Source organism: Carex rostrata, chromosome 28 (genome assembly GCF_964058835.1).
Source record: "Carex rostrata chromosome 28, lpCarRost1.2, whole genome shotgun sequence".
NCBI classification, from domain to species: domain Eukaryota; kingdom Viridiplantae; phylum Streptophyta; class Magnoliopsida; order Poales; family Cyperaceae; genus Carex; species Carex rostrata.
Genome location: NC_135945.1, coordinates 5,891,498 through 5,919,126, shown reverse-complemented (window position 1 = coordinate 5,919,126; position 27,629 = coordinate 5,891,498). Strand labels below are relative to the sequence as shown.

General features: G+C 33.8%; 1 protein-coding gene and 1 long non-coding RNA gene across 2 annotated transcripts; one reads left to right on the top strand and one right to left on the bottom strand.

Moving 5' to 3' along the window:
* On the top strand, positions 1-27,629 carry LOC144545845 (uncharacterized). The gene is made up of 11 exons (XM_078294413.1): positions 1-218; positions 548-639; positions 925-1,089; positions 1,171-1,350; positions 1,435-1,614; positions 1,709-1,888; positions 3,603-3,782; positions 3,873-4,079; positions 4,395-4,463; positions 4,965-5,018; positions 27,360-27,629. Exons 1-11 carry the CDS (start codon positions 98-100, stop codon positions 27,516-27,518), a joined length of 1,587 nt encoding a protein of 528 aa, XP_078150539.1. The 5' UTR covers positions 1-97; the 3' UTR covers positions 27,519-27,629.
* Positions 5,145-5,699, bottom strand: LOC144545846 (uncharacterized). The gene is made up of 2 exons (XR_013508606.1): positions 5,661-5,699; positions 5,145-5,433 (listed from the first exon to the last, which is right to left on the bottom strand). It is a non-coding gene; the product is annotated as an uncharacterized LOC144545846 (long non-coding RNA).

Here is a 27,629-nt window from a genome sequence, read left to right as displayed (position 1 = left end):
TTCTCCATGCTTGCCTCTTTTTGCTTTCTCTCCATCTTTTTCGTGTCTACTCGCTCCGTACGCTAGGTGATATCTATCGTTGCCTGAGCTTCCATCCATGGGAACTTTGAAGGTCCTTCTCGTTGCCTTTTTCGTCGCTCTCTCTGTAGCCGTTGCTTTTTCGGATGAAGCGAGAGAGGAGGAGACGAGCAAGCTTCCACTGGAAGAGTCTGATCAGGGTTTCAATCTCCAACTCTTTTCCTTCTTTCTCGCCTCTTTCTCTTTTTATATTATATATAGTTGTACACTTTGATTTTTCCAGGTTAATTTCTAGCTAGATTTTTCCAATCCTTGAAAATCACAAAAAGGTAAAGTTACCTATTTTGGTAACTTATTATTAAGTTTAGTCCCTATTACAATTAGATTTGTTCTTAATTTCATAACTAATTCTCCAAAATGTTTAAAGTAGGCAACTTAGAATCATGATTGTCTCCTAATTAATCTCAAATTAAACGTTTACAAATAGTTCATTTAGGCTCCTAATCTCTGTACTGTTTTTCACTTTTAGTGTTGGGATCTGAAGAGTCCAGCATAGAGGAGAGGTCAAAGGAGCTCAAGAGCATCGATGAAGCTGCTCCCAAATTGGAAATAAAAACAAATGTAAGCATCAGCACTTAAGTACCTTTACTTAAAGAAAATGTGTAGGCAACAGAGAAATCAAAACAAGCACAGAAATGTGCAGCCCCACTAGGAGACAACAAAAACTTTTTAAAGTTTTTACTTATTTTATTTATTCATTTAATATGTTGGTGCTTTTCTTTTGTGATATAAAATAGTGGCATGCTCAATAAATCCATTTGGTTGCAAATATTGATTGAATTAATCAAATAATTCTGTCAGTTTATTATGCATGCTAATTTTGGGTATTTTTAATGTGAAATGAAGAAATGGATACCGGTAGCCCTCAAGAAATGGGTGGTGCTCAAGGCAAACACTGAGCCATACATACAACTAGTGTCGTCTAAATCGGTGGAGTTGTACAAGACAGCTAAGATCGCTACTGCACCTCATTTTACCAAGTTTCAAGAAGTTACTGCTCCACAAGTTCAGGTAGTTAAGCATTGTTTTTTAATAATAGTAGAATTGAAAGAAAAAGTAAATCAGTGTGTCATTACCTCTTTGGTACTGCAGAAGGTGAATAAAATATCAAAGCCGTACATTGACCAAGCCGCTGACCTCATTAAAAAGGTACACACTGAGCCATACAAACAAATGGTGTCGTCTAAACCGGTGGAGTTGTGCAACACAGCTAAGATCGCTACTGCACCTCATATTACTAAATTTCAAGAAGTTACTGCTCCACACATTCAGGTAGTTAAACATTGTTTTTTTTTTATAATTGTAGAATTGAAAGCAAAAGTAAATCATTGTGTCATTTACTCTTTGGTACTGCAGAAGGTGAAGAAAATATCAAAGCCGTACATTGACCAAGCCGCTGACCTCATTAAAAAGGTACACACTGGGCCATACATACAAATGGTGTCGTCTAAACCGGTGGAGTTGTACCACACAGCTAAGATCGCTACTGCACCTTATATTACCAAATTTCAAGAAGTTACTGCTCCACACATTCAGGCAGTTAATTGAACATTGTTTTTTTTTTTTTTTTATAATAGTAGAATTGAAAGCAAAAGTAAATCATTGTATCATTTACTCTTTGGTACCACAGAAGGTGAAGAAAATATCAAAGCCGTACATTGACCAAGCCGCTGACCTCATTAAAAAGGTACACACTGAGCCATACATACAACTGGTGTCGTCTAAATCGGCAGAGTTGTACAAGACAGCTAAGATTGCTATTGCACCTCAAATTACCAAGTTTCAAGAAGTTACTGCTCCACACGTTCAGGTAGTTTTTTTTTTTTTTAAACTTGACAGAAGCTGCCAAGGGGATTTTATTAAAATGAAATTGTGACTTACATGCAAAATTAATAGAGGTGAAAAAAGGGCCTCATTGCTACAGTGCCATGGACACAAGTGTGTAATCCTTCTATGAAGCAACATAGCCCATGTATCACACTCAAGCATTTAGTAAAAAAATAACAAGAAATAAAGACATAATGATACAAAAGAAGAAAATAGCGGTATGCAAAATAGTTGGTTGACTAGCAATATTTTAAACATAGCCTCATCTCTTGCACACATCTTACAGCCAATATACGTGTGTCGATCCTTTGTTCCCTAAATATCACCATGTTGTGTTGCTTCCATATGTTGCACGTAGTGTAGACTGTAGAGGAAGCGTGTAGTCCATTTGTTTCGTGACATACCTCCTCTAGATCTAATCATAGCCCAGGATGCGCTCCAGACATCTTCAACAGGCCCACTTAGCTTCATGATTGGTCTTCTTAGAATGTTTGTGACGTGAAACCAAACTGCCACTGCGTATGGACACAAGTATATGAAGTGCAAAATCGACTCTATTGGGTAGTTTTGACAGAGGATGCATTGCAGGTCATAATTCATTCCTCTTCGTCTCATGACGTCTCTAGTTAGGATCTTCTCCTGGAGCTTGAAATAAGCAAACATTTTGACCGTTGGAGGGGCTTTACATTTCCATGTGTTAACATACTGCCACCTGATCATGCCATTCCCACACAATGCTTTATAAGCGGATCTTGCTGTGTATATGCCAATTTTCCCATTGCCATGTTATCACATCTTTATCCGTACCGAAAACAATAGGAGCTGGTGGTGCGCTATTCGGGTCCAGTATCCTCTGTATAGTCCAAGCATCACATAACGAAATGAGTGGCTGTTGGAGCGCCAGTCTATTGCCTAAAGCCCATGGCATCCCTTGCCACGAATCAAACCAATATGAAATTGAATTGCCATCCCCAACTACCCATGATGTGCTCCACAAAAACATGAATTTTATACCTTGTGATTGTCTTCAGAAGAATGAGCTGGTTGCCATCCAAATCTTTGGTCCTGGCGTGGTAGAGCCCTTCCTTAACCCTTCTAATATAACCGTCCACAGAAGAGATGACTCAAACTACGCCTTCCACCACCACCGCTATAGGAGCACAATGTTCGCTAAATTGAGATTTGGCACTCCAAGACCTCCCCAACATCTCGGGGTGCATGTCACTATCGAGTTGATGAGTGATATACCTTGAGTATTCTCCTCCGATTTGCCCCACAAGAAGAGGCGCCTTACATTGTCTATTCTCTGTATTACCCATGGAGGTAAGTGAAGCACATCATTTGATCTACCGGTATTGTCGAAATAGCCAATTGCACGAGCTGAAGTTGACTGCCCCTTGAAATAATTTTTCCTTCCCATCCTCCTAATTTCCTTTGAACCCTCTCAATCATTGGCAAAAACAGATCCTTGGTTGGCTTCACTATTGTCAATGGCATACCTAAATTCGGTACCGGGAATTGAGATCTAGTGCATCCCAACACGGCCTCAACCCATAGCATGTCTTCTCTAGGCACATACCAAGTTTCAATAAGTTAATGTTCCCCATGTTCAGGTAGTTAAACATTGTTTTTTTTGTATAATTGTAGAATTGAAAGCAAAAGTAAATCATTGTGTCATTTACTCTTTGGTACTGCAGAATGTGAAGAAAATATCAAAGCCGTATATTGATCAAGCCGCTGACCTCATTAAAAAGGTACACAATGAGCCATACATACAACTGGTGTTGTCTAAATCGGTGGAGTTGTACGAGACTGCTAAGATTGCTACTGCACCTCATATTACCAAGTTTCAAGAAGTTACTGCTCCACACGTTCAGGTAGTTAAACATTTTTTTTTTTTATAATAGTAGAATTGGAAAAAAGAAGAAGAAGTAAATCATTGTGTCATTTACTCTTCGGTACTGCAGAAGGTGAATATAATTACCAAACTAGCCCAAGAGAAATGGGTGATGCTAAAAACAAACACTGAGCCTTACATACAACTGGTATCGTCTAAACCAGTGGAGTTGTACAAGACAGCTAAGATCGCTCTGAAAAAGAAACCAGATGCAATGGAGGCCCAATCAATTGTGTCTGAGGACAAATCACGAGAGCTATCTGCCCAACCGGAATCTGTAAGTAATCTCTTCCGCATCCTAAATGTACAGTGATGTAACCAGTGATTTTATTTTTAGATACAATTTACAAATGAGAGAGAGAGAGAGAGAGAGAGAGAGAGAGAGAGAGAGAGAGAGAAATCAATATGGCAAAGCTGATCAACTAATGCTTGGGGTTTGGTATAATCTTTGTATGATGATCTTTGATAAGCACATTCAGTCTAGCTTAACTTTACCATATACCTTTACTACCTCATCTAAAATATTATGAAGTATTTCTGTATGATTTCTCAGAATAATTTGTATGAGGGCTAAGTTTTGATTGTTTTGTAGTTCAAAAAGACAAATGAAGAGCAGAAGGAAAGGATTCAGAAATCAGAGCATGCTCTTAAAGCAGCTGAGGTATTTCTCTCATTTTTAGTGAGTCCTGGAATTGACCTTATTCCTGACCAATAAGAGTAACTGTTCCCAGGCATTCACATTTTTCTTTATTCTACTTGGAAGTAGCTCAGTTATACCAAGGATCAAGGAACATTAATACTCTCTTTCTCTCTCTAAATTTGCTACCAAACTAGAAGCTTCAGCTAAATTGAAGTATCATCATGAGGTCTTTTGTCTTTTTAGGTCCTGTTCGGCTGCCAAGCTGGAACGGGAATGGGTTTGGGCTCAGATCTAATTTGAATGGCCGAAACACTCTGAGTGATTTTTTTTTCCCACGGGAACAGTTGCGTGCCGAACAGGCTCTTAATGTTGAACTTCTCTTCGAGTTATTGTTCTTAGAGATAAAATGTCTCTTTTTTTCCTTTTTTTTTTCATTCCGGCCTTCTAAATTGATAGATGATATATAATCTTGTAACATTCATCTTCTCATATAATTTTGTTTCTTTCTTTAAAATTCTCTAGGTGCATGGTGCATGGTTACCACCTTGGCTAGCAACACAAATGGCTTGTTATATGGTTAATTGCCTATCTCTATTATCTCTTAAAGAATTTAATTTTTTTACAGAAAGTATTGCCTGATTTTAGATTTTTTTTTTGGTGTGGTAGGCGGTGATGTCTGCTATATGGAATGAGCATGTAAAACCTGTGATGGATAGCTTGGCTGTCTGTTATGTTATCCATGTATTCACAGAAGCATTTCTTGTTGCTAGATTGCGATCATAGCTTGGATGAACTTTTATATCATATGGGCTAAAATGTAATTAAAAAATCATCAGTAGATTTTGAGGAACTAGTTAAGTACAAAGTACCAACTGTAACATTGAGGAACTTCAAGCAGAACAGGATATGTAATCGGTATATGGTATTTGGGATTGCATCATCCCATCATCTATAGTCATTTTTCCTAATGCTTGCATTGCAATTGCTGCTCCTAGGGAAAACATTTTAGCTTTCATGGCATGTAAAAGCACATAGGGGTGTTCATTAGTTCGGTCCGGTTCAGCCGAATTTTAATTTTTATAAACCGACCCAAATTAAATAAGCCGAATTAAATGATAAATGAAACCGAACCGATCCATTTAAACCGAAAAAACGAACCATTTAAACTGAACTTTCTCGGTTTGTTTTAAAACCAAATAAACCAAACCATTTGAACACCCCTAAAAGCACAGTTCCAATTCTAATGGTTAAATGGAAATTTAAAATTGTCAGCTCATTCAAAAACATCAGACAGGGACCAAAAGATGAATATATATATATATATATATATATATATATATATATATAGAGTATGGCTAACGCGCTTCCTCTAGCATATGGGCCAAAATGTTTCCGGTGAAAATTTGAAATTTCAAAATTCAAAAAGTCGATCTGAACCGTTCATCTCCTTCTCCATATTAATATATGCTTGGAGACCAAATTTTACATTTTTCTGAAATTTTTTACTATTTATTAAGCCACTTTGAAAATCGTTGATCCAATGGTTTTACTGTTTTGTTAAGCCACCGTTGGATCAGCGATTTTCAAAGTGGCTTAATAAATAGTAAAAAATTTAGAAAAATATAAAATTTGGTCTCCAAGCAGATATTAATATGGAGAAGGAGATGAACGGTTCAGATCGACTTTTTGGATTTTGAAATTTCAAATTTCCACCGGAAGCATTTCGGCCCATATGCTAGAGGAAGTGCGTTAGCCGTACTCTATATATATATATATATATATATATATATATATATATATATATATATATATATATATATATATATATATATATTTTAATTTAAACTGAAGGTCATGCTTTGATTTTTTGATGAAAATGCAAGGTGAAATCAGTTGAAGTCTCGAGGTGAAATTTCAGTTGATTCGAAGTGGAAGATAGTTTTGTTTTCTTATTAGAGTTTTACAGGTAAAGTCAGTTTTCATCTGAATATGATGTCTCAGTTTTCAACTGAAAATAAATTAATAAATAAATGAATTTTTAATTTCCAAATTAAAATGGAAAATTCAATTGTATCTAGTTATATGAAAAGCTTGGTTTTGGTTTGAAACAGAATATTAAGATTTGATTTGACTTTTCTATTTGTAAATGTAAATGTAAAATTAATATCAGCTTTCATTGCAAAAGAACTATGAGGCTTGAAGTTTTGACTTAAATTAAATTTGGGTTTAGGGTTTAGGGTTTAGGGTTTGGGAGATGATATGAGTACCCGCACTCTCATCCCCCATTGTACGCCCCCAATTTTATTTGTTCAATCTTGTCCACATTTCTCATGATCTATAAGAAATTTTGCGAATCTAAAACTATGAACGTCTTCTACACAATTTTATCTTTCAAATGAGATCCATGATGACATACTTTCGGGTTCGTCATCATACAAGTATTTATACCTCGTCATTTAAGTATTTATACATAGTATTTTTCACATATGACACTGCTGACATTTAAAAGTATTAATATCAAGTATTACAAGTATTTATATCTATGCACTGAAGTATTTATACCTATGTGGTCAACTATTTTTGTTAGAGAAAGGTTGACGCAGGGACGATTAGGGAAATGTGATGCGGAGATGCGGGGTCCACGATTGGGGATAAATACTTACAAGTATAGGTATAAATACTTGTATGATGCTGTATAAATACTTGCACAATGAGGTATAAATACTTGTGTGACGATGAATCCGAAAGTACGTCATCATGGATCTCATTTGAAAGATAAAATTGCGTAGAATACATTCGTGGTTTTAGATTCGCAAAATTTCTCATAGAACGTGAGAAATGTGGAAGATATTGAAAAAAAGAAAAAAAAAACCCACCTCTAAAAATGTGTATGATTCTTCTCCCCATGTAGTTTGAGTGGTCCCTCCATATAGTTATATCAAGTTAGACATACAAGTATTAATATCTTAATTTGCAAGTATTAATTTATTATCTTCCAAGTATTTATACTAGTGTTTTGAATAAATTAGTTACTTAAGTTAGTTTATGGGAAGTTAAAATCACTAGTACAAAAAACCCCTTTACTGACTGTTAAAATACCCCTACACCGACTGTTATAGCGGCGTCAGTAAAACCAGCGCCAGTGAAGAATACCTTTTACTGACTCTCTAAAAACAGTCAGTGTTGAGCACCAACACCGACTGTTTTTAAAACAGTCAGTGTTGAGCACCAACACCGACTCTTTTGAAAAACAGTCAGTGTTGAGCACTAACACCGACTCTTTTCAAAAAGAGTCAATGTTGAGCACCAACACCGACTCTTTTCAAAAAGAGTCAGTGATGAGCACCAACACCGACTCTTTTCAAAACAGTCAGTGTTGTGCATCAACACCGACTGTTTTTCTGTGTTGGCATGATTCTGTTTTGCTAGCCATATATTACCATTCAACATTTATTGACATTAAAAATTAATATGCCACAATCACAAACAAAAGACAACAAAAAAGTTAATTGCCATTAAAAATTATCAAATTACATGTTATCCAAATTACATGCCATATATCCACAAAACACACAAAAGACACCAAATTATCCAAGTTAATTGCCAGCAAAAATCTATTTACTTGACTTAAATAAAAAATGTTTCTCTTTCTTGCAACCCATAACTAATACAAAGGATAGTACCACCCGAGAAGAGATGACATTCAACTGACGAGGCCTATTCAACGTAATCAACCTCCCATTGCCACTTCACCTAGTACAACCTACGGATAGCAATTAGTGAAAATTAGAATTTGTGCCTTTAAATTTAATATCACAATGATAAAGTGTATGACAATATACCGTAGAAGTGTATTCACTCCATGCAAACTCACTCTGCAAATTATTCTCAAATTAATGCAAGCTCACCCATTAAGCAAAATTAAGAACATAAATGTTGTTTTAGCAATTGAAAAGAAACATATTTAAAGTAGGAAGAGAAGATCGAGATAGATCAATGGAAAGAAAACCAACCCAGATCTGAGTTTGATCTGTCACAGAAGGTCATTTGGGGTTTTTAAGGTACCGGTAGAATTTCAAGGGTCAAACTTTAAAGCATTTAGTGAACAAAAATAATGAACTTACCATCTCGTAGAGACATATTAAGTATAAGGAGGCTCCGAGTAAAGTTCTCTTGCTAGCCCCAAATCTGCAATTTTAACTATTCCATCCTTAACCAATATATTTTCTACAAAAAATTGAAGCATCTTTTCATTGTTGCATCCCATTACAGAATTCAGAAATATGCTCACACAATTCAGAAGTTACATATTTACCCTTACAAATTATATCTCTCAACAGGTCTACTACCGGGCTGTTACTGGTATATACTGGTCAGTACCATACTAACGGTGAAACATCAAGAGTAAATGAACTTACACACACAAAATGTATATACAAAATGTAATCCTTAAATGTTAGAAAATGTCTTATAGAACAGTTCAGTAAGGATGGATGAAGATCACAAAAACGTAAGATTAGTTCAAATTTTCAAAAAGAAATCCCCAAAGGGTCTTCTATGGATGAACTTTACAACTGTGTTACATGCTCACCTCATGTCCTGCTTGTTTTTGTTTGGTAATAAGTTGTTTAGAAGAGTATCTCTTACCAGGGGGAACACTTTCGTTGTTTAGAAGAGTATCTAAGTGACCATCCGGTGAGAATGAAGCATGCCATCTTCTCGCACTTAGTGTTTTCCCAGGCTTCAACATTAAAAAAAAAAATTGTAACATTGATTAAGCAGTGCACAATAATTGGTCTAAATCCAATCACACTAATATAATCCAGAAATTTTGGAACTAAGATTAATTCATAATGAACTGTTTCTTGTTATGATAGTAGATAAATTAGTTTGCCTATTTGAACTAGTGCACATTCCTTGTATATATTTAGGTCAGCGTTAGTACTGATATATACATAAACTCAAAAGTTGAGACCTTTCAACTGAAACAAAGAAGAAGAAAAAAAACCCGTAAGAAATAAATATAAATTAGGAAAGAGACCATGGGCTTGAATCGGGTGGGTGGACCACGAGCTCCATCTTTGATTGGTCAAATCAACTCAACAAACCAAATTCAATCAACGACGAGCACGAGCTCCATCTCCTTCTCCCAAACGAAATTGATGAATAACTAAAGCTTTGGAGTTGTTTTTGCAAGACCTGTGTGACAGAACTTACGAAATAACTCTTCAAAGGGGCGCTGAGGCGGGGTAGAGAGCAAGGGTTTGTGCAAGGCGGAGGCGGAGAGAGCAAGGCGGAGGCGGAGAGCAAGGGAGACAGCAAGGCAGCGGCGGAGAGAGCAAGGCGGAGGCGGAGAGCAAGCCGGAGGAGGACAGCAAAAGAGAGGCTGAGGCGGGATAGAGACAGCACAATTAGAAGGGGAAATTTAGAAGGTATGCTTCGTGGTTCTCAGAACTTCGCAGTTTTTTAGAAGAGGAAATGTTCGCGACTGATCGAAATTTTGAGTTACAAACCCGGGAAATCAAATTCAGAGCAGCGAAAATCACCGACGGCTACTGTTTTTTTTTTAAAGAGTCAGTATTTGAGTGCAACACTGACGGTTTTTGCCAAAAGAGTCAGTGTTAGCAGCAACACTGACGGTTTTTGCCAAAAAAGTCAGTGTTGGCAGCTAATACTGACTGTTTTTACAAAAACAGTCAGTATTTTTTTTTTTTTTGTAAAAACAATCAGTATTTTTTTTTCAACTAAAATGAGATAAACAAATATTAAACATAACTAAAATAAAATTTTCGAAGTTCGATCATGTCTAAGCTTCAATTCAACGTGAAGTGTTTATAGTGCTTCGATGTTTCAATATTTCATCCTCTTGATTGATAGGTAAAATGAAAATAAAATTTCATTTCATTGCAAATCGACCGTTGATTGATTACGTAAAAATGAACGGTATGAAATTATTGGCTCAATTTCAAGAGACAAATAATGATAAAATTATATAAAATTGACATTTATAAATATTATTTGACATATAAGATGTAAAAAGAGTAGAAAATATTTATTATACATTAACATATAATTTTCTTAGATACAATTAAATTTAAATAAATTAATTTTGAATGTCTAAATTAATTCTATATAATGGAAAAAAAAATTAATAAAAAATAAGAAAAAAAACCAATTTTTAGTTTTTGAGATTTTTTTATATATCTTATCCGATTAGAATTTTGTTCATTCTGAAATATAAAACAATTTTTGAATATAATTTCAATAGAAAAATTCTATTTTATTTTTAAAAATATCATAATTCGTAAATATATCATAACTTGCAAACATCCCTCTAAAATTTTTGATGAGTTCATTCCAAATATCATATCTATGTGTGAATTTATTAGATTCCCTCCAAATTTTGACTACTCCCTCCACAATTATTCAGTTGGCGCCAAATATATTCGGCTATCAAAAATCATCCAATATTTGGGGTGAATCCAATTTGAATGGTAATTCTTTTAGCATGCTCTCTGTTTTGCTTGTGTTTAACATAATTTCAACTGTTGCCTTCCCTTTGGGGTGAATCCAATTTTTTCTGCAATAAATATAAAAACAACATTAGAATAATTTTATGCAAAATTTGAAGTTAGAATTAAATTGAATTTAGAACAACCCACCTTAATTTATGCAAAATTCATATATGCAACATGCATGTAATGCTATATAATTTTATATGTCAAAATTATTTAACAATTTATTTTTAAATTTACAAAATTCTAAGTTTCTAATTAACATATTTTTATTTTTATGTTCTTCAACATAAACTATATTATCATATTATTTATTTATGTACATACTTTCTTAACAACTAATCAAAGTTTAAAAATATATTATAAATTTTGGAAGACTTAATTGTATTGTAAAATATCCACAAATTACTTAATTGGATTCCCTTATCAAATTTGTCAATGAAAGGAAAAACCCGGTTGAAATCACATTTCATATAATTAACTCGTGATTTTCTTTAGGATTCTCCGTCTTCTTGTATTATCTTGTGATTATTAAATTTGTATTTGTAAAAAATTGAAAGATTTTAAGTTTTAACTTGATATTATTAAATAAATTCATGTATTACATGTGTTCAATGAAATGTTCAAAACAAAATAATATATTTTTAATTATGATATTTGAAAAAAAAAACAATAATGAAAAAAAAATGTAAAATAAAATGAACAAATAGTCAGTGTTGGTTATCAACATTGTTTTTCAAAAAAACAGTTAGTGTTCAACACCAACATTGACTGTTTTTGAAAAAGAGTCAGTGTTGGTACTCAACACTGACTCTTTTGCAAAACAGTCAGTGTTGAGAACCAACACTGACTCTTTTTAAAGAGTCAGTATTGCTACTCAACACTGACGCTTCACAAAGAGTCAGTGTTGGTACTCAACACTGACTGTTTTTGAAAAAGAGTCAGTGTTGGTACTCAACACTGACTCTTTTGAAAAACAGTCAGTGTTGAGTACCAACACTGACTCTTTTTAGAAAACAGTCAGTGTTGATCACCAACACTGACTGTTTTTAAAGCGTCAGAGTTGGTAATCAACACTGACGCTTGAAAAACAGTCAGTGTTGGTGTTCAACACTGACTCTTTTTTGAAAAACAGTCAGTGTTGATCACCAACACTGACTGTTTATAAAGCGTCAGTGTTGAACAACAACGCTGACTGTAATTTAATAAAAGGGTCAGTGTAGTGTGAGCAATACTGATGTTTTGCTTAAAATAGTCGGTGATTAAGGGTCGGTGAAGGGGTTTTTTGTACTAGTGAATCTGTTTAAGAGATGGGGGTACAATGGGGGTACTGGAGTGTGGGGATTGAAATAATTATTCTTAGGGTTTAGGATAACATTTTTCATTATCAGATAAATTTTCCAAAAGAACTATGAGGCTTGAAGTTTTGACAATTATGTAAAAGTATCTTCATTTATGTAATTATAAACAGATACATTTTTGCTGCATTAGTACTGTTTAGCAATTATTTCCAAATCAATTTATATCATCATCTGTACGATTGATATTGCAATTATAACATATATATGATTGGCAACCGACATATATATTTTAAATTTTACATTCCAACAATTGATAATTTTAAATTTGATATATCTGCAATTTATAATTTCAAACCAATTATTAAAGATTGATGTGATAATTTCAGGCATAGTGTTAATTAAGTCAAATTATAATCAAGTAATTTTTCAACATACTGCAATGTATGAGGAGGGATTCGATTACCACAATTTTAGGTTACTACAACCATTTTCTACATTTTCAAATTCCAATTCGTCGATCCAAACCATTCAACATGATCTCCACAATAAAAAATGTGCTTTCAGATTAAATTTTACATTTTTTTTGAATATTTTTACTATTTATTAAGATGTGTACAAAATTTAATGGTCTGAATTTGACTAATTTTTGTAAAATACTTAATAAATAGTAAAAAAAATTCAAAAAAATGTAAAATTTGATTTGCAAGCACATTTTATTATGGAGATCATGTTGAATGGTTTGGATTGACGATTTGGACATTGAAAATATAGAAAATAGTTGTGATAACTTTGTGGTAACTCAAAATTGTAGTAATCGGATCTCTCCTCGCAATGTATATCGTAATTTCCAAGTCATCTTTTACAAATAAATTGCAATTGTGATGTAGATGCTCCAACAGTAGAGTCCAAATTTTGGTCAAGCATAAAAGCAGAACATATTTTAGTTGTTTTATTCAAATATGGTGTGATCTAACAAACCTATCACAAGTTTTAGTTGTTTTATTCAAGTTGGTGTGATCTAAAAAACCTTATATCATCATGCTTCTCTTATTTTATTATATAAATTTAGCAGATACAATTCGGTATTGGAAAAACAAACATAAATATTATGATTATTAGATAAGAAATTATGTACTTTTTAGTCATCAAATTAAGATGCAATAATGACCATCTCTTGTTTCTCTAATATTTCTCTATTACATTGATTTTTTTCAATGGAGACATTGGAGGATACCAATTATTAATGCATCAGAGAGTTCAAGCCTCATAGTTCTTTTGCAATGAAAGCTGATATTATGAAGAAGTAACATTTATCTTTACATTCCTTGTCAGAATTGGTTGATACATGGGAAGAATTGAAGGCACACAGAGAGTTCCTGTACCAGCATTATACGGATAACATACAACAACCGGGGAACAAGCTCTTGAGGCAAGCCCAAATAACAACCTGCTTCGTCGTATGGCAAGAGCGATGTAAACGAATTTTTGCTGATGAAACAAAAACATATATTGGACTGGCGGCAGAGATCAAACAAGAGTGCAGAAGTTGGTTCATGGCAGAATTGGGAGACAGAGATTAGAATAAATAAATTTCTCAATAGCTCTTGGCTAATTTAGATATGTTTCTTGTTTAATCAATTACTCTTTGATTTTACTGCTTTCAAAAAACTACCTTACTTTGTAATTTTGACACCACTGGTGCCTGATTAATGAAATCTGAAGGCTCGACCTTCACATTTCTCTTTAAAAAAAAATTATTAATGCATCAACTATATCTCACATTCAGCTTTCTTGAGCAATCACATATTCTATGCAAATTAAAAATGTCTGATAGAAGTCACTTAGAAACAATACTTGCAATTGTTTTCCCAATGGTTCAATTGTTGGTTCAATAGTTGGTATCCTCCAATGTCTGATAGAAGTCACTGAGAAACAATACTTGCTCTTCTTTCATTTTGGCAATACTTGGTCCAAATCATTGGGAAAATAATATTTATCAAATTTTGAAAATTGCAAGGTAGAAGTCACACAAAAGGATCACAATTTTTTTATATTCTTGTATAATAGGGTGCATAATACTTGATTGAAGGTTAGAAGGTTTAACCATACCTAATTCTGACAAGGAATGTAAAGATAAATGTTACCTCTTCATGCATCTTGTATTGGTTTACACTCTCTCTCTCTGAAGTATTTATCTCACTCTACAATATGTTTCTCTATGAAGGATACTAGTTGTGGTCAGGATTTAAATGTATAAATAATTATGAATACAGAGAAAAAAAAAAGTTAAATAATTGCAAAAGATTAGGAATATAAATTTTACAAATTAACACTACAATAGCAAGATCTAGTTCAATGATTCCTCCCTTGTATAATTATTTCTATAGAATATATAGTTCATGTTTTTTTATTCTAATTTTTTTATTGTAACAACTAATTTTGTAAGAATATCCTTAGAAAAAAAATTAATTGTATATAAGGAGAATTAAACCGACTAAAGAAATTACACTACAAACTACCAGTACGTCATGTGAGGTACAAGAGTACATTTATGTATATATGCTGAAATGCTTAAGTAGCTGTTATATAAGGAATTGGTAATGTATTATTAATACCCAAAAAAAAAAAATCAGAAGCATACGAACGCAGGTAATTGATAGAGAATGACAAAAAAATCATATTTGTTTGTCAAATTTCGAATTAAAGGTACTTTGTAAATTTTTTAAGGTGGAGGCCGATAAATCATTATACATCTGTCTTCAGATACTTGTTGGAAATAACAGGAAAGATCGCCTCAATATTTTGCCTTTTGGTTTAGATGGGCTAAATTTAAACCGCAGTGGTACAATTAACAACTGAATTAAGAAAGCCCAGTACAGTTTTAGTTGGTTAGAACATACCAATTGTATTGACATCTATCACAGACTTTTAGTTGGTTCGGTAGTAATTTTGGTGTGATCTAACAACTTATATTATTGCCATTTCTTTGTTTTTTCTTCTCTTCTTATTCAATATATTCACTTATTTTGTACCTTTTTAATTGGAGAAAACCAATATATTTCTCATTATTAGACAGGTGTTTTTTTTTTCCTTTTGTATCCACTAAAAATGATTATTGCTAGTCTAGTTACTCAAATATAAATTTTCATTAATAAAATTTGCTTTAATAAACTGAAAAGAAATACTGAAATATTGGAGGAAACAAATTACCAATACATGAATTTCATTTCCTTTAATATATGCTCGATTCATAACATGTTGTTTTCAATTCATCGAGAATTATGGATGAAATCTTTCACAATGGTGCTTCTGCTTTAGAATATTGAAATGGTGCATTTGTTGGCATTTCACTCGGTCACTGACAAACAATGCTTCTGGTGTATCTGGTAATATTGCTCAAGATGACAAGTCATGTGGCACCTGAAAATTGCAAAGGTTAATACAAAACAATAAAGTTATATATGTTTATATCGGAGATGTGTAGACTGCTTAGATATTATCTTGTGGTTGATTCTGTTTTGTGTGATACCGATCGTGTTGTTCATATTAGCGCTATTACTTATCCGAGGAAGTAATTGGTACAATGTACTAGTATCTCTTGGAATATAAATTTAGATACTAGTACATTTGTTTTCATATTAAATGCTAACTCCTTGAATTAAGTAAGGAAGTTGTCTCCATTATTTTATCGAGAACATTTTATAATTAAAATAAAATCAGATGGCTATGGTTAACAATCAAAAAGTGCATTTGATCCCTTTTGTTCATGTACAAATTAATACTTGGATATCAAAATGTACTTGGATATCAAATTTTACATTTTTTTAATATTAGAGCATCTCCATTGGTGAAAGGCTTTGCAATTGCAAACAGCCTGTCATAAGATTCTTTGCAATTTCAATTTATCTTAATTTCAAATGCTCTACACTCATGAAATTAGTTTAATTTCATTTTGACCGCCACATCAGCGATCTATTTTGTTGACCTCTTTTTTTTCTCCGTGAGTTTCAGGACAAAAAGTTTTTTCCTGGTCTCTACTCACCACATTATTTTCTTGAAATATTTTTCTGTCAGTACCGCTGGTACCATCTCTCCCTCGCCCTCCCGCTCTCTATTTTTTTTTTTGATGAACCATGACAGAATCTCTCTCTGTCTCTCTCTCCCTCCCGCTCTTTTTTTTTTTTTTTGATGAATCTTGGCAGAATCTTGTCAGACCCCGTAGATATTTGTATTAAAACTAAAGCATCCAAAAATTACATTGAAAAAGTAAATTTAAAAATAAAAAAAACTACTTAGGAAACAGATAAAATCATTCCACATAAAATTAGCAAACTACCAAATGGAAATTCAAATGTTTCTAGCTACCGCCCTTTCTATTTGTGAAAAGTGAAAGGATGAGGGGCTATTTGGAAAAGTTTCAGCGCCCCTCCTCTGACAACCTGGTATTATGTTACTAGTATGTTCCAAATTGCCCATTTCTCTCCAATTTGAAGCTTTGTGAAAAAACCAACAACAACTGGAAGAAGACTGGGATGAAGGATGGCGATAGTAGCCTGCCATGCAAAATTCCATAATCGCTCCACCAAATTTCCAAACAAATAGCATGCATACATTGCTGGAATCAAATATTATCACAGAATCATCATATTACTATCTAAATTATACAGTACATATGAAAAATTATCCCCCCAAAAAAAAATAATGTGATATTACCATAAAGTCCTTTTGAATTCAATGGCTTAAACTCATGATTTCAACCCTCACACATATAAACTGAGCATCAATTAACTCAACACTCATGCAAAAAATGACCATCAGTTAACCCTTGATTGAATGATTGTCATCAATTAGACTCAATTCACCTAACTTCACATCAAATCATCACCCAACACAGAGATAAACAAATCAGAAAAGAAGTACCTAAAACTGGCCCTGCAACTGTTAGTACCACAATTAGGCTGACATACAGTATTAAGGTAAAAAAAATTGAGCTTCACATCAAAATTCACATGCTTATATTGCAATCTGAAGTACAAGTACCAGTACCAGAAAATGCATGTCAATATTGAAATCCATTACAAGATTAACAAGTTAAACATACCAATGTAGCACTGCATCATTGACAACAAAGGTGACTCTTGAATGCAAATTCTACTTATTTCACTAGAGTATATGTACCCAAACTAATTACTACCACAGTGTAAGTGACAACGCCTTGCTAACTAAATTAGTATCTTTGTATACATTGTCATGTGTAAGTGAACTTTTATCTTATATCACAAATCATTTTGATCAACTATTAACTAGGTTATTTGAACAAATTATTATCCCTTCTATATTAATGAATTATGAAATTACGAATACTTAAATTGGTAGATGCATTGTTATTTCCTCCAAAATGAAGAGAAATCTGAACTCGTTTTTAAGCCTAAATTAGTAACCTGAAGTGAAAAAAAAAATGAAAATTCTTACTTTTGAGGGGCATCGTTCTCAGAAAAATCCTAATTTGGCACATGATCGAATATAGCAACAACGATGCTTCCTTCTCCAGAGATAGTGTTTTTCTGTCCATTCGCGAGATTCCATAAAAGACTAGAAGGAAAGAGCGGGACACGGGAGGGAGGTAACGGGGAGGCGAAGAGCGGAGGCAGTGGCGACGGGCTCAGATCTGCGGAGGAATGGGAACGGAAAGGGGGAGAGGAAAAGCGAGCTTTGTCGTGCGCCTGTGAGAGAAAGGGGGGAGGAAACTGAGAGGAACGGAAAGAGGACAAAAATTTTCAGCTTGAGCGACTGCGCGAGAGGAGGGATTTGCTTGGTTCTTGTCATCAGAGCAGCGGAAGCTTGGCGGAGGCTGAAGTGGGGAAGAACGGCGGTGAAAATGAGAGACAACGGAAGCTTGGCGGAGGCTGAAATGGAGACGGGTAGGGGAAGAGCAGCGAGATATTTTCCGTTGAGTGCGAGCGAACGGTCCATTTTCAGCGCTTTGCAAGCGATTTGCAAGCTTGCAAATCCTGAAAGCTTTTGTTTCTGCAATTGCCTCTACATCACTGCCATTGCGTTTTTGAAATGACACGTCGGATTTGCAAGCGTATTTGCAAGCCGCTGGAGATGCTCTTAGCGCTATTACTTATTCCAAACCGTTTAACATAATTTCTATATTAAAATATACTTGGATATCAAATTTTACATTTTTTTTAATTTTTTATTATTTATTAAATATTTTATAAAATTGTTATCTTAAATATCAAAAAAAAAAAAATCAAAAGCCTCAGTGAAAAATATGCTCCCAATCTTTGGATCCTGTCATATCCAAATCTCATGGTGATTTTTTATTATTATTATAGTCTGTAGGAGAATGGAATTGCATAACCAACTGCATTAGACGGACAAACCCTCACAAACTCAAAAGCATGCTTACATCAATATTTGCTGAATATTGGAAGTCGAGATGTTACTGAAAAATAGATAAGAAACTGTGAAGATAAATACGTTTTAATGGTTAAGCATTTGAGATTCATAACTATGCTTAACCATATATAGCAAAGTTTTTTTATCAATTAAGATACTATTTAATGGCAACGGTGTATTTTTTACATGATGAATTGAAAACTGCTCTTTCCGATTCCAATCTGCTCTCGCCACCTGTTTTTGAGTTCTCTATTTCTTACAACCGTTTCTCCTGATAAAAGTGATTTGACCACCGAGGAGAGAATGAGAGTCAAGACAAAGGCGACTGAGGAGGAGAATGCACAACCACCGACCAAGAAGAACAGATCTCTTCTCAGTTGGTATGAAGAAGCGATGAAGGAAAAACCTAGGCCGATAGAGGATGCACTTAAACCTACGAAGGGACACGATAAGAGAACGATGGAGCAGCGAAGCCAAGGGCAATTTCAAGGGTGACTCCCAACCAGGAAACAAGGCGAGAAAAGATGGACACCCACCAAGCAAAAAATATCAGGAGGGATGGACTACGGTGTTGCCTAGGTGGAAGAAAAGGGTTCTATCAAACAGGAAAGTCAAACAATTCTCATCTCCAAAGGTAGAAAAGGAGTACGCAAAACTGTTCCAGGAGAGAAAATGTTTCAGATGTTTTGCAAACGACCATAAACGGGCACAATGTAGAGAGCCTCTTAAATGCCTCAAGTGCTTTAAATGTGGGCATGTGGCTGGTAGGTGCACTACATCTATAAAACCTAGGGTTGTGAACCCTAAACAGAAACCACCAGCAACAAAGCAAACTCATCCAAGTAGAACTTACGCTCACGCAACCAGAGGCAGTTCAGCTATGGGTGATTTGTACCTTGATGAAAGGCCAGATGAAGAAGATGTCTTCATGCCGGCTTACTCAAATGTGAACCCAGTTAATGCTTATTTAACACGAGGTAGCCATTGGTTAAGGCGCTGATCAGCACGAGATATTCAGACAAGGAGAGGTCTATATTCCTTATAGCGCAGTTCATAATTTGGAGGGAGAGGTGTGCCAGAATTTTCAGAGAATCAGCTGCAACAGTAGAGGAGCTAATGGAACAAGTAATGATGCAGTATCAATACTCACAGATAAGAAGCAACTCATAGATGCGCTGTTACAAGGCATGAAGGGGATGCAGCACTTTTTCTCTATTTTACATCTTTCGTTTTTTACCATTTTACCCTTCTGTTCTATTTCAGCTGCTTTTCATTTTTTTCTGTTTCTTTTCTTTTCTAGATTTTCTTCCTTTCTTAACTCACCATCATGAGTTATACTGTATTTTCTTTACTTTGTTACAAAACCCTTGTAACATCTTATCATCAATGAAATGAGAGCTTGACTCTTATTTTTCCTCAAAAAAAATCAAAAAGTTCACTCATGGTATACCCACCCTGCTCTCTTCAAAACCGGCTAATCAGGCAATTTAAAAGCAAAGAGCATCTTTGATTCTTTATTCTTGTAATTATAAGAATTAAATATATTTATCATATTAGTATTTTAGCAATTTACAAAACAATTTCAGAATATTTTCATTACTATAATTTCAATTTTCGCTGACATTGCAATTTTTTTTAGTAGTACTTTCCAAGACTTTCATCTTTCGATTCACTATTGCTCATCAGGAGATATAGGCATGGATTGCCTCAATTGATCCTAGCCATTGGATCTGGAATGGAGCTGATTTAACCAAATAGATTCATTCAAATAGAGCTGCTAGGCTTGATTGAGAGTTGAGACCTATCACATGTTTTGTTTTGATGAATTACTTACTGTGTGATCTAACAACTTCGAATAATTATGCATGCTTCCTTTTTCTTTTTCATGTTTATATATACACACACACACACCTGCAGATGCTTCCTTTCTCTTCATCAACAATATTAGAGAAACCAATTAATAAACGATTATCTTTTTTGTTTTTTTTTTAAACTGAATTAGGATCATATAGCTATAATCATTTCTCAAATATTTCTTTTACGTACATCAATCTTAGAGAAATTGAGACATTGGAGGAAACAAACCCGTAATGTATATATGAATTTCATGCACCTCTAATAATTGAGCATAACATATATATTCCAGTAATGTCAACCAATATATTGCTTCTTTCTTTTTTTTTTCAAAATGTGTAGGAAATTTTGTGGAAATGCAAGAAAAGGCCGTTGTCCTACATGAAGAAAAGTTGCTCAGACATGGCTTCATTTATGGCAGATGGTAAAAATAGGAGGTAGAGTTTGCAATGATGAATGGATGACTCGCTTTATTGGCGCATGCTGCGAGATATGAAAAGAAAGGAAGACAGTCATATTCAGAGATAAAAGAATGGAGGTGCAGAGGTTAGCACACAAAATCATGCGAGAAGGCAACCTATGAAGGAAATTTTGTTGACATGTGAACAGGAGCCAACAGTACCATGCAAAGTTGTTTAGGCTCTTTATAACTTGCTGATTGTATTATTGTAAGATGTAATTAACAACCACTTTATTTAAATATATAACATTGGAATTCAGATGTAACAACCACTTTATTTAAATATATAACATTCGAATCTGTCAGGTAACATTTCATCCCTTTTGTTCATGTACAAATACTTCACTTGTTTGTTGCCCAGTGAATTAAAATTGTGTTTTTGACAACGAAATATTAAAATAATACAAAATTGCATCTCTCCATATTAAAATTTGATTGATGTACTTTTAACCGATTTTTACTGTAGCATTTAATAAAAAAATAAGGTTCTGCTATTAAATCAGAATTATTTCCTTTTAATAATATATACGGTAGAATTGCCGATTTTTTTAAAAATACCCACTAAAAAAATTTTTTATTAAAAATAACCATGTTTCAGCAAAATTTTTAAAAATACCCAAACCGTGGATTTTTTCCGCGCTCCGGAATTTTTATTCCGGGCCGCGGAAAAAATTCGCGCCCCGAAAAAAAAAAAAAATTAATTTTTTTTTTCCGAGCGCAGATATTTTCTGAGGCCCGGATTTTTTTTTTTTTTTTAGAGTTTGGAGTTAGGAAAATAATGTTTTTTTGGGAATTTTTTGTCCAACTTTGCACCCCTGATTAACATATCAAAACACCTTCAAAAAGCATGAAAATTTACCGACATGCATTCTTGACTTCATAGAATAAGACTGTGAAGTTTCATACAAAATCTCAAAACAGATCGTGAGATATCGGCTCTCAAAAATTGCTCGAACTGCTGAAGGAGTGCTTCTGAGCCCAACTTTGCACCTCTGGTTAACATATCAAAGCACCTTCAAAATATATGAAAATTTACCGACTTGCATTTTTGACTTCATAGAACAAGACTGTGAAGTTTCATACAAAATATCAAAACAGATCGTAAGATATTGGCTCTCAAAAATTGCTCGAACTGCTGAAGGAGTGCTTCTGAGCCCAACTTTGCACCTCTGGTTAACATATCAAAACACCTTCAAAAATCATGAAAATTTACCGACATGTATTTTTGATTTCATAGAACAATATTGTGAAGTTTCATACAAAATCTCAAAACAGACCGTGAGATATCGGCTCTCAAAAATTGCCCGAATTGCTGAAGGAGTGCTTCATGATTGAAGGTGTTTTGATATGTTAATCAGAGATGCAAATTTGGGTGAAGCACTCCTTCAGAGAGAGTTCAGTTTTGTTATGTTTGAGTTTTGATTTGTTATGTTCAGTTTTATTATCTTCTTAGTATATGTTTTATTATGTTTCAGTTTTCAGTTTTGATATGTTTCATTATCTCATGGTCTATTTTGAGATTTTGTATGAAACTTCACAGTCTTGTTATATGAAATCAAGAATACATGTCGGTAAATTTTCATGATTTTTGAAGGTGTTTTGATATGTTAACCAGAGGTGCAAAGTTGGGCTCAGAAGCACTCCTTCAGCAGTTCGGGCATTTTTTGAGAGCCGATATCTCACGATCTGTTTTGTTATTTTGTATGAAACTTCACAGTATTGTTCTATGAAGTCAAAAATGCAAGTCGGTAAATTTTCATATATTTTGAAGGTGCTTTGATATGTTAACCAGAGGTGCAAAGTTGGGCTCAGAAGCACTCCTTCAGCAGTTCGAGCAATTTTTGAGAGCCGATATCTCACGATCTGTTTTGAGATTTTGTATGAAACTTCACAGTCTTATTCTATGAAGTCAAGAATGCATGTCGGTAAATTTTCATGCTTTTTGAAGGTGTTTTGATATGTTAATCAGGGGTGCAAAGTTGGACAAAAAATTCCCAAAAAAACATTATTTTCCTAACTCCAAACTCTAAAAAAAAACAAAAAAAAATCCGGCCGCGGAAAATATCCGCGCTCGGAAAAAATATATATATTTTTTTTTTTCTGGGCATGAATTTTTTCTGCGGCCCGGAATAAAAATTCCGGATCGCGGAAAAAATCCGCGGTTTGGGTATTTTTAAAAATTTTGCTGAAACCTGGTTATTTTTAATAAAATTTTTTTTTTAGTGGGTATTTTAAAAAAAATCGGGTAGAATTGCCTCAATTATTTTCCTTTGGGTTTTATATATTGGACTAAATTTAAGCCGCAGTAGCCCAATTAACAACTTAATTTAGAAAGCCCAGTCCAGTTTTAGTTGGTTAGAACATACCAATTGTATTGACATCTATCACAGAGTTTATTTTAGTTGGTTTGGTAGTAATTATGGTGTGATCAAACAACTTACATTCATTATGCTATTTCTTTTATTTTCTCTGTTTGTATACATGCTTATATATATATATATAGTCACTTATTTTACACCTTAATTATTAATTGAAAAAAATACAATATATTTCATTCATGTGCTTTTTAATTCTTTGTTTAGTATCCAATAAAAATGATTATTTGCCAGTCTATTTTCTCAAATATTTTCTTAGACTATTTTGCTTAATTAGATTAGCTGAAAATAAATACTTGGATATTGGAGGAAACAAAATGACAATGCATGATTTCATTTCCATTAATATATACTCGGTCAGAGCAAGTCTTTTTCAATCCTTCTTGCATTCTTGATGAAAGCTTTGACTATGATGGCACCGCTTAAGAATTCTGAGATTGACAAATGGGCAAGTCAGCTAGTGGTGCAATAGCTGGCATTTTACTTAGTCACATGATTAAGTAGTTCAGTAAATTAGTTATATATTAAACTTGTAGAATATCAATTTTTATTATTTTTAAATTTCTTTTACTATTTTTTATGATTTATGAAAGATGGCAAAAAATAACTTAAAAATAAAATAAATTTGTCAATATTTTAGATCATTTTTTGCCATCTTTCATAAATCATAAAAAAAAATAATAAAAATTGGTCGTACACAAGTTTAATTATTATATAGCCAATTTACTGAGTTAATTACTTAAATCGAAGTTTATTCTACCAGAATCGGCTATTCTATGTAGTGGAATCGGCGAATTATTCATTCTACCACTAGTGGAGAACATACAATTAGTGTCGCCTTAAAAAACCGACACTAATACTTTAGTATCGGTCGTTTACAAAAAACCGACACTAATAATATTAGTGTCGGCTATTTATATGTAGGTGACACTAATAACTGAGAATTAGTGTCGGCTGTTTATAAAAAGGCGACACTAATACATTAGTGTCGCCTTTTTATAAACAGCCGACACTAATTCTCAGTTATTAGTGTCGCTTATTTATAAACAGCCGACACTAAAGCTAAAAAAATTTCATTTTAAGTCCCGCGCACCTCTTTCAAACGCACGCCTAGGGTTTAAAACATAGCCTTCACTTCGCTTCACGCTTCTCTCCGATCTGATCTTCTCAAACCTAGCCGCTTCTTCTAGGCGAATACCAGAAGATGTGATGCAATATGGTCATGCGCATGCTTCACGAAAATGGGCGTAACTTTTGATCCGTCCGTCGGATCGGGCTGAAATTTTGACAGGAACTCCACAATCCAAAACCAGATTTGAAACAATCTATGATTTGTTTCACCATTTTGCGGGCTCAGATTCGCGATCCGAGTCTTCCTTCATGGACTTTTGGACCTTTCTTTATAATTTTAGAGTTTTTAGGGTCTTTTATGTATTTTCTGTTTTAGGGTTTGCACAAACCATTTATAAGAATAACAATAAATGAGCAATTTGGATGATATTTTATTTAGTGAGTGTTATTTGTAAATTATGATGAATTATTTGATATCTTTGTTTTATATATAGTTCAGCAAAAATATATGAGCATTCCAGAACAAAAAATTTCATTTTTAGAATTTTCTATGATTTATAGTGAATTTTTGAAATTTATTTTAAAAAAAAAAAACATTAGTGTCGGCTATTTATTAAAAAGCCGACACTAATAAGTATTAGATTTATTAAATGGCCGACACTAATACTTATTAGTGTCGGTTTTTTAATAACTAGCCGACACTAATACTTATTAGTATCGGCTTTTTAATAAATAGCCGACACTAATGCCTTACTTTTAGTGTCGGCTATTTACAAAGTATTAGTATCAGCCCGATTAGTGTTGCCTAATGTCTGACACTAATATCCATAAACAGCCGACACTAATTCCAAGTTCTCCACTAGTGTACCATAATGCGCGAATTGGCAAATTATTCGGCAATTTGCGAATTGTACTTTTAATATACATATTTAACAGCTTTTTACAAATAATACGTCTCAACACTAAACCTTTGGATATCCGATAATTTGCATATTTAACATAATTTGCTTTCGAAAAGGACAGAGAACATACAAATTAAGTCACAAAGACGACATTTGGTTGTGGCTTGAAGTGAGAAATAAGGATATATTCGGTTGACGCAATCGTGGTTTTAATTGAGGAATAAGAAGTTTATTCCAGGAAAAGATTTGGTTAAGGCGATGGATTTGTTTGAGGGAATTTGATATTTTAATTGCGGGAGAATTGACTACGTACATAGCTCTGAAAAGAAAGTCCATATATAGTGACGGCTCACACAAAGTCCATGGTGACGGCTCTGAAAATTAATCCACACTCATTATTTTTCATGTCAATTTAGCGGTGCAAAAGGATCGGATAATATCCGACTGTATCTGGATCCATATCCGAAAATTTGATATGGATATTTGATATATCCGAATATCCGTACGAATACGGATACGGATATGGTTTTGAATTTTAATTATCCATATTCGAAAACGGGGTTTTATCTTTTTATGTTCTAATTAAGAGATATTAACCTCATTGTATAGATAGGAGAATTGAGCATTTTGTAATATTTTGACATTTGTAAATTAAACTCTTTTATCAATATATCTGTTGACAGCAATTTGTTGTTAACCATAAAAAAAAAATTATCCGTATCCGAATAATAGATATATACCATATTATTTAATAAATATTACAAAAATATTTATATATATATACCTATGGATATCCGATAACCGATCCGTGATAGTACGTATCCGTCTAATATCCAATCTGTATCTGTATCCGGAAAATAAAAACAAATACAGATATGGTTTTACCACTATCTGATCCGTATCCTATCCGTTTGCATCCCTATGTCAATTCCACATTTTCTTGATAGAAATGGAAAGCCAAATTAAAGCATAAAAAAAAAAAAATCTATCAAACAATTCAAAAGTCAGATTATTTTTTTAAACACATATAATATAGAGTAACAAATATAAATGATATATATACAAACTTCATCACCACACAAAGACAAACAAATGATCATTAATATCTTCAGTTATGTGCACTATATATATTGGTAGTGGCTAATTTGGTATACTCACCTTCATTGCTCTGTTTGCACTCGTAGTAAAGAACCGTGATAGCCATCATAAAGTACAAGGTAACCACCTGCAAGAGAAGCTGGTACACGAACCCTACCACCAAACTACCAGCATTGAAACCGGAAGTCATCGTAACAAGCTTTGTATTAAATGCATATATGATGCCTGAGGCGATGCTCGACGCAAGAATATTTAAGAGAAATACTTGCATTTTCTTCCCTTTCAAAAGTTTTGTTGCATATGAAATCGCACTAATTCCGTAAAAATTTGGCTCGATAACAGAAACTGCCACACCCATGGACCAAATAACTGACAAGTAGATCATGACAAACAGAATCAAAGGGATTATCAAAAACCATGAACTAGTGATATTAATATTGTAAATACTGGAGACAAACACAATTATGAAAATGGTTGCAGCAAAAATGATGAGGTAGATAAAGGTGAAGAGTGAAACAAAAAGAGAAGCTAATATATGTTAATGTTAACTGGATGATTGCTGCACGCAGTGCATCACCACGTAGGCCGGCTGCAAGACATCCAATTGCCATGGCGACAGGACCCGCTATGAACCGCAGAACCATGCCGACAAATGTTTGCCACAGGCAAGGGCCTTTTCTTGCGTTGCCATGAAGATTCCTACAATTTATACACAAAAAAGTAAAAAATGTATATGTCGGAATGATCAAGGGCTCATGGAATTGCTAAATTATAAGGACCAAGAAAACTACTTGTTAATGTATATATTTTGTTAAGAACCCTTTGTTCGTTTTTTTTTTGTTTTTTTTTTGCCTTAGTGTAATTGGTCATATTTAATCAGCCCTTTTTTTTTGGCCTGATTTTAGATTTTTTTTTTTTTTGTGTGTGTGGTAGGCGGTGATATCTGCTAAATGGAATGAGCATGTAAAACCCGTGATGGATAGCTTGGCTGTCTGTTATGTTATCCATGTATTTGCAGAAACATTTCTTGTTGCTAGATTAATTGCGATCGTAGCTTGGATGAACTTCTATATCACATGGGGTAAAATGTAATTAAAACTTCATCAGTAGATTTTGAGGAACTAGTTAAGTACCAAGTATCAATTGTAACATTGAAGAACTTCAAGCATAACAGGATATGTAATCGGCATATGGTGTTGGATT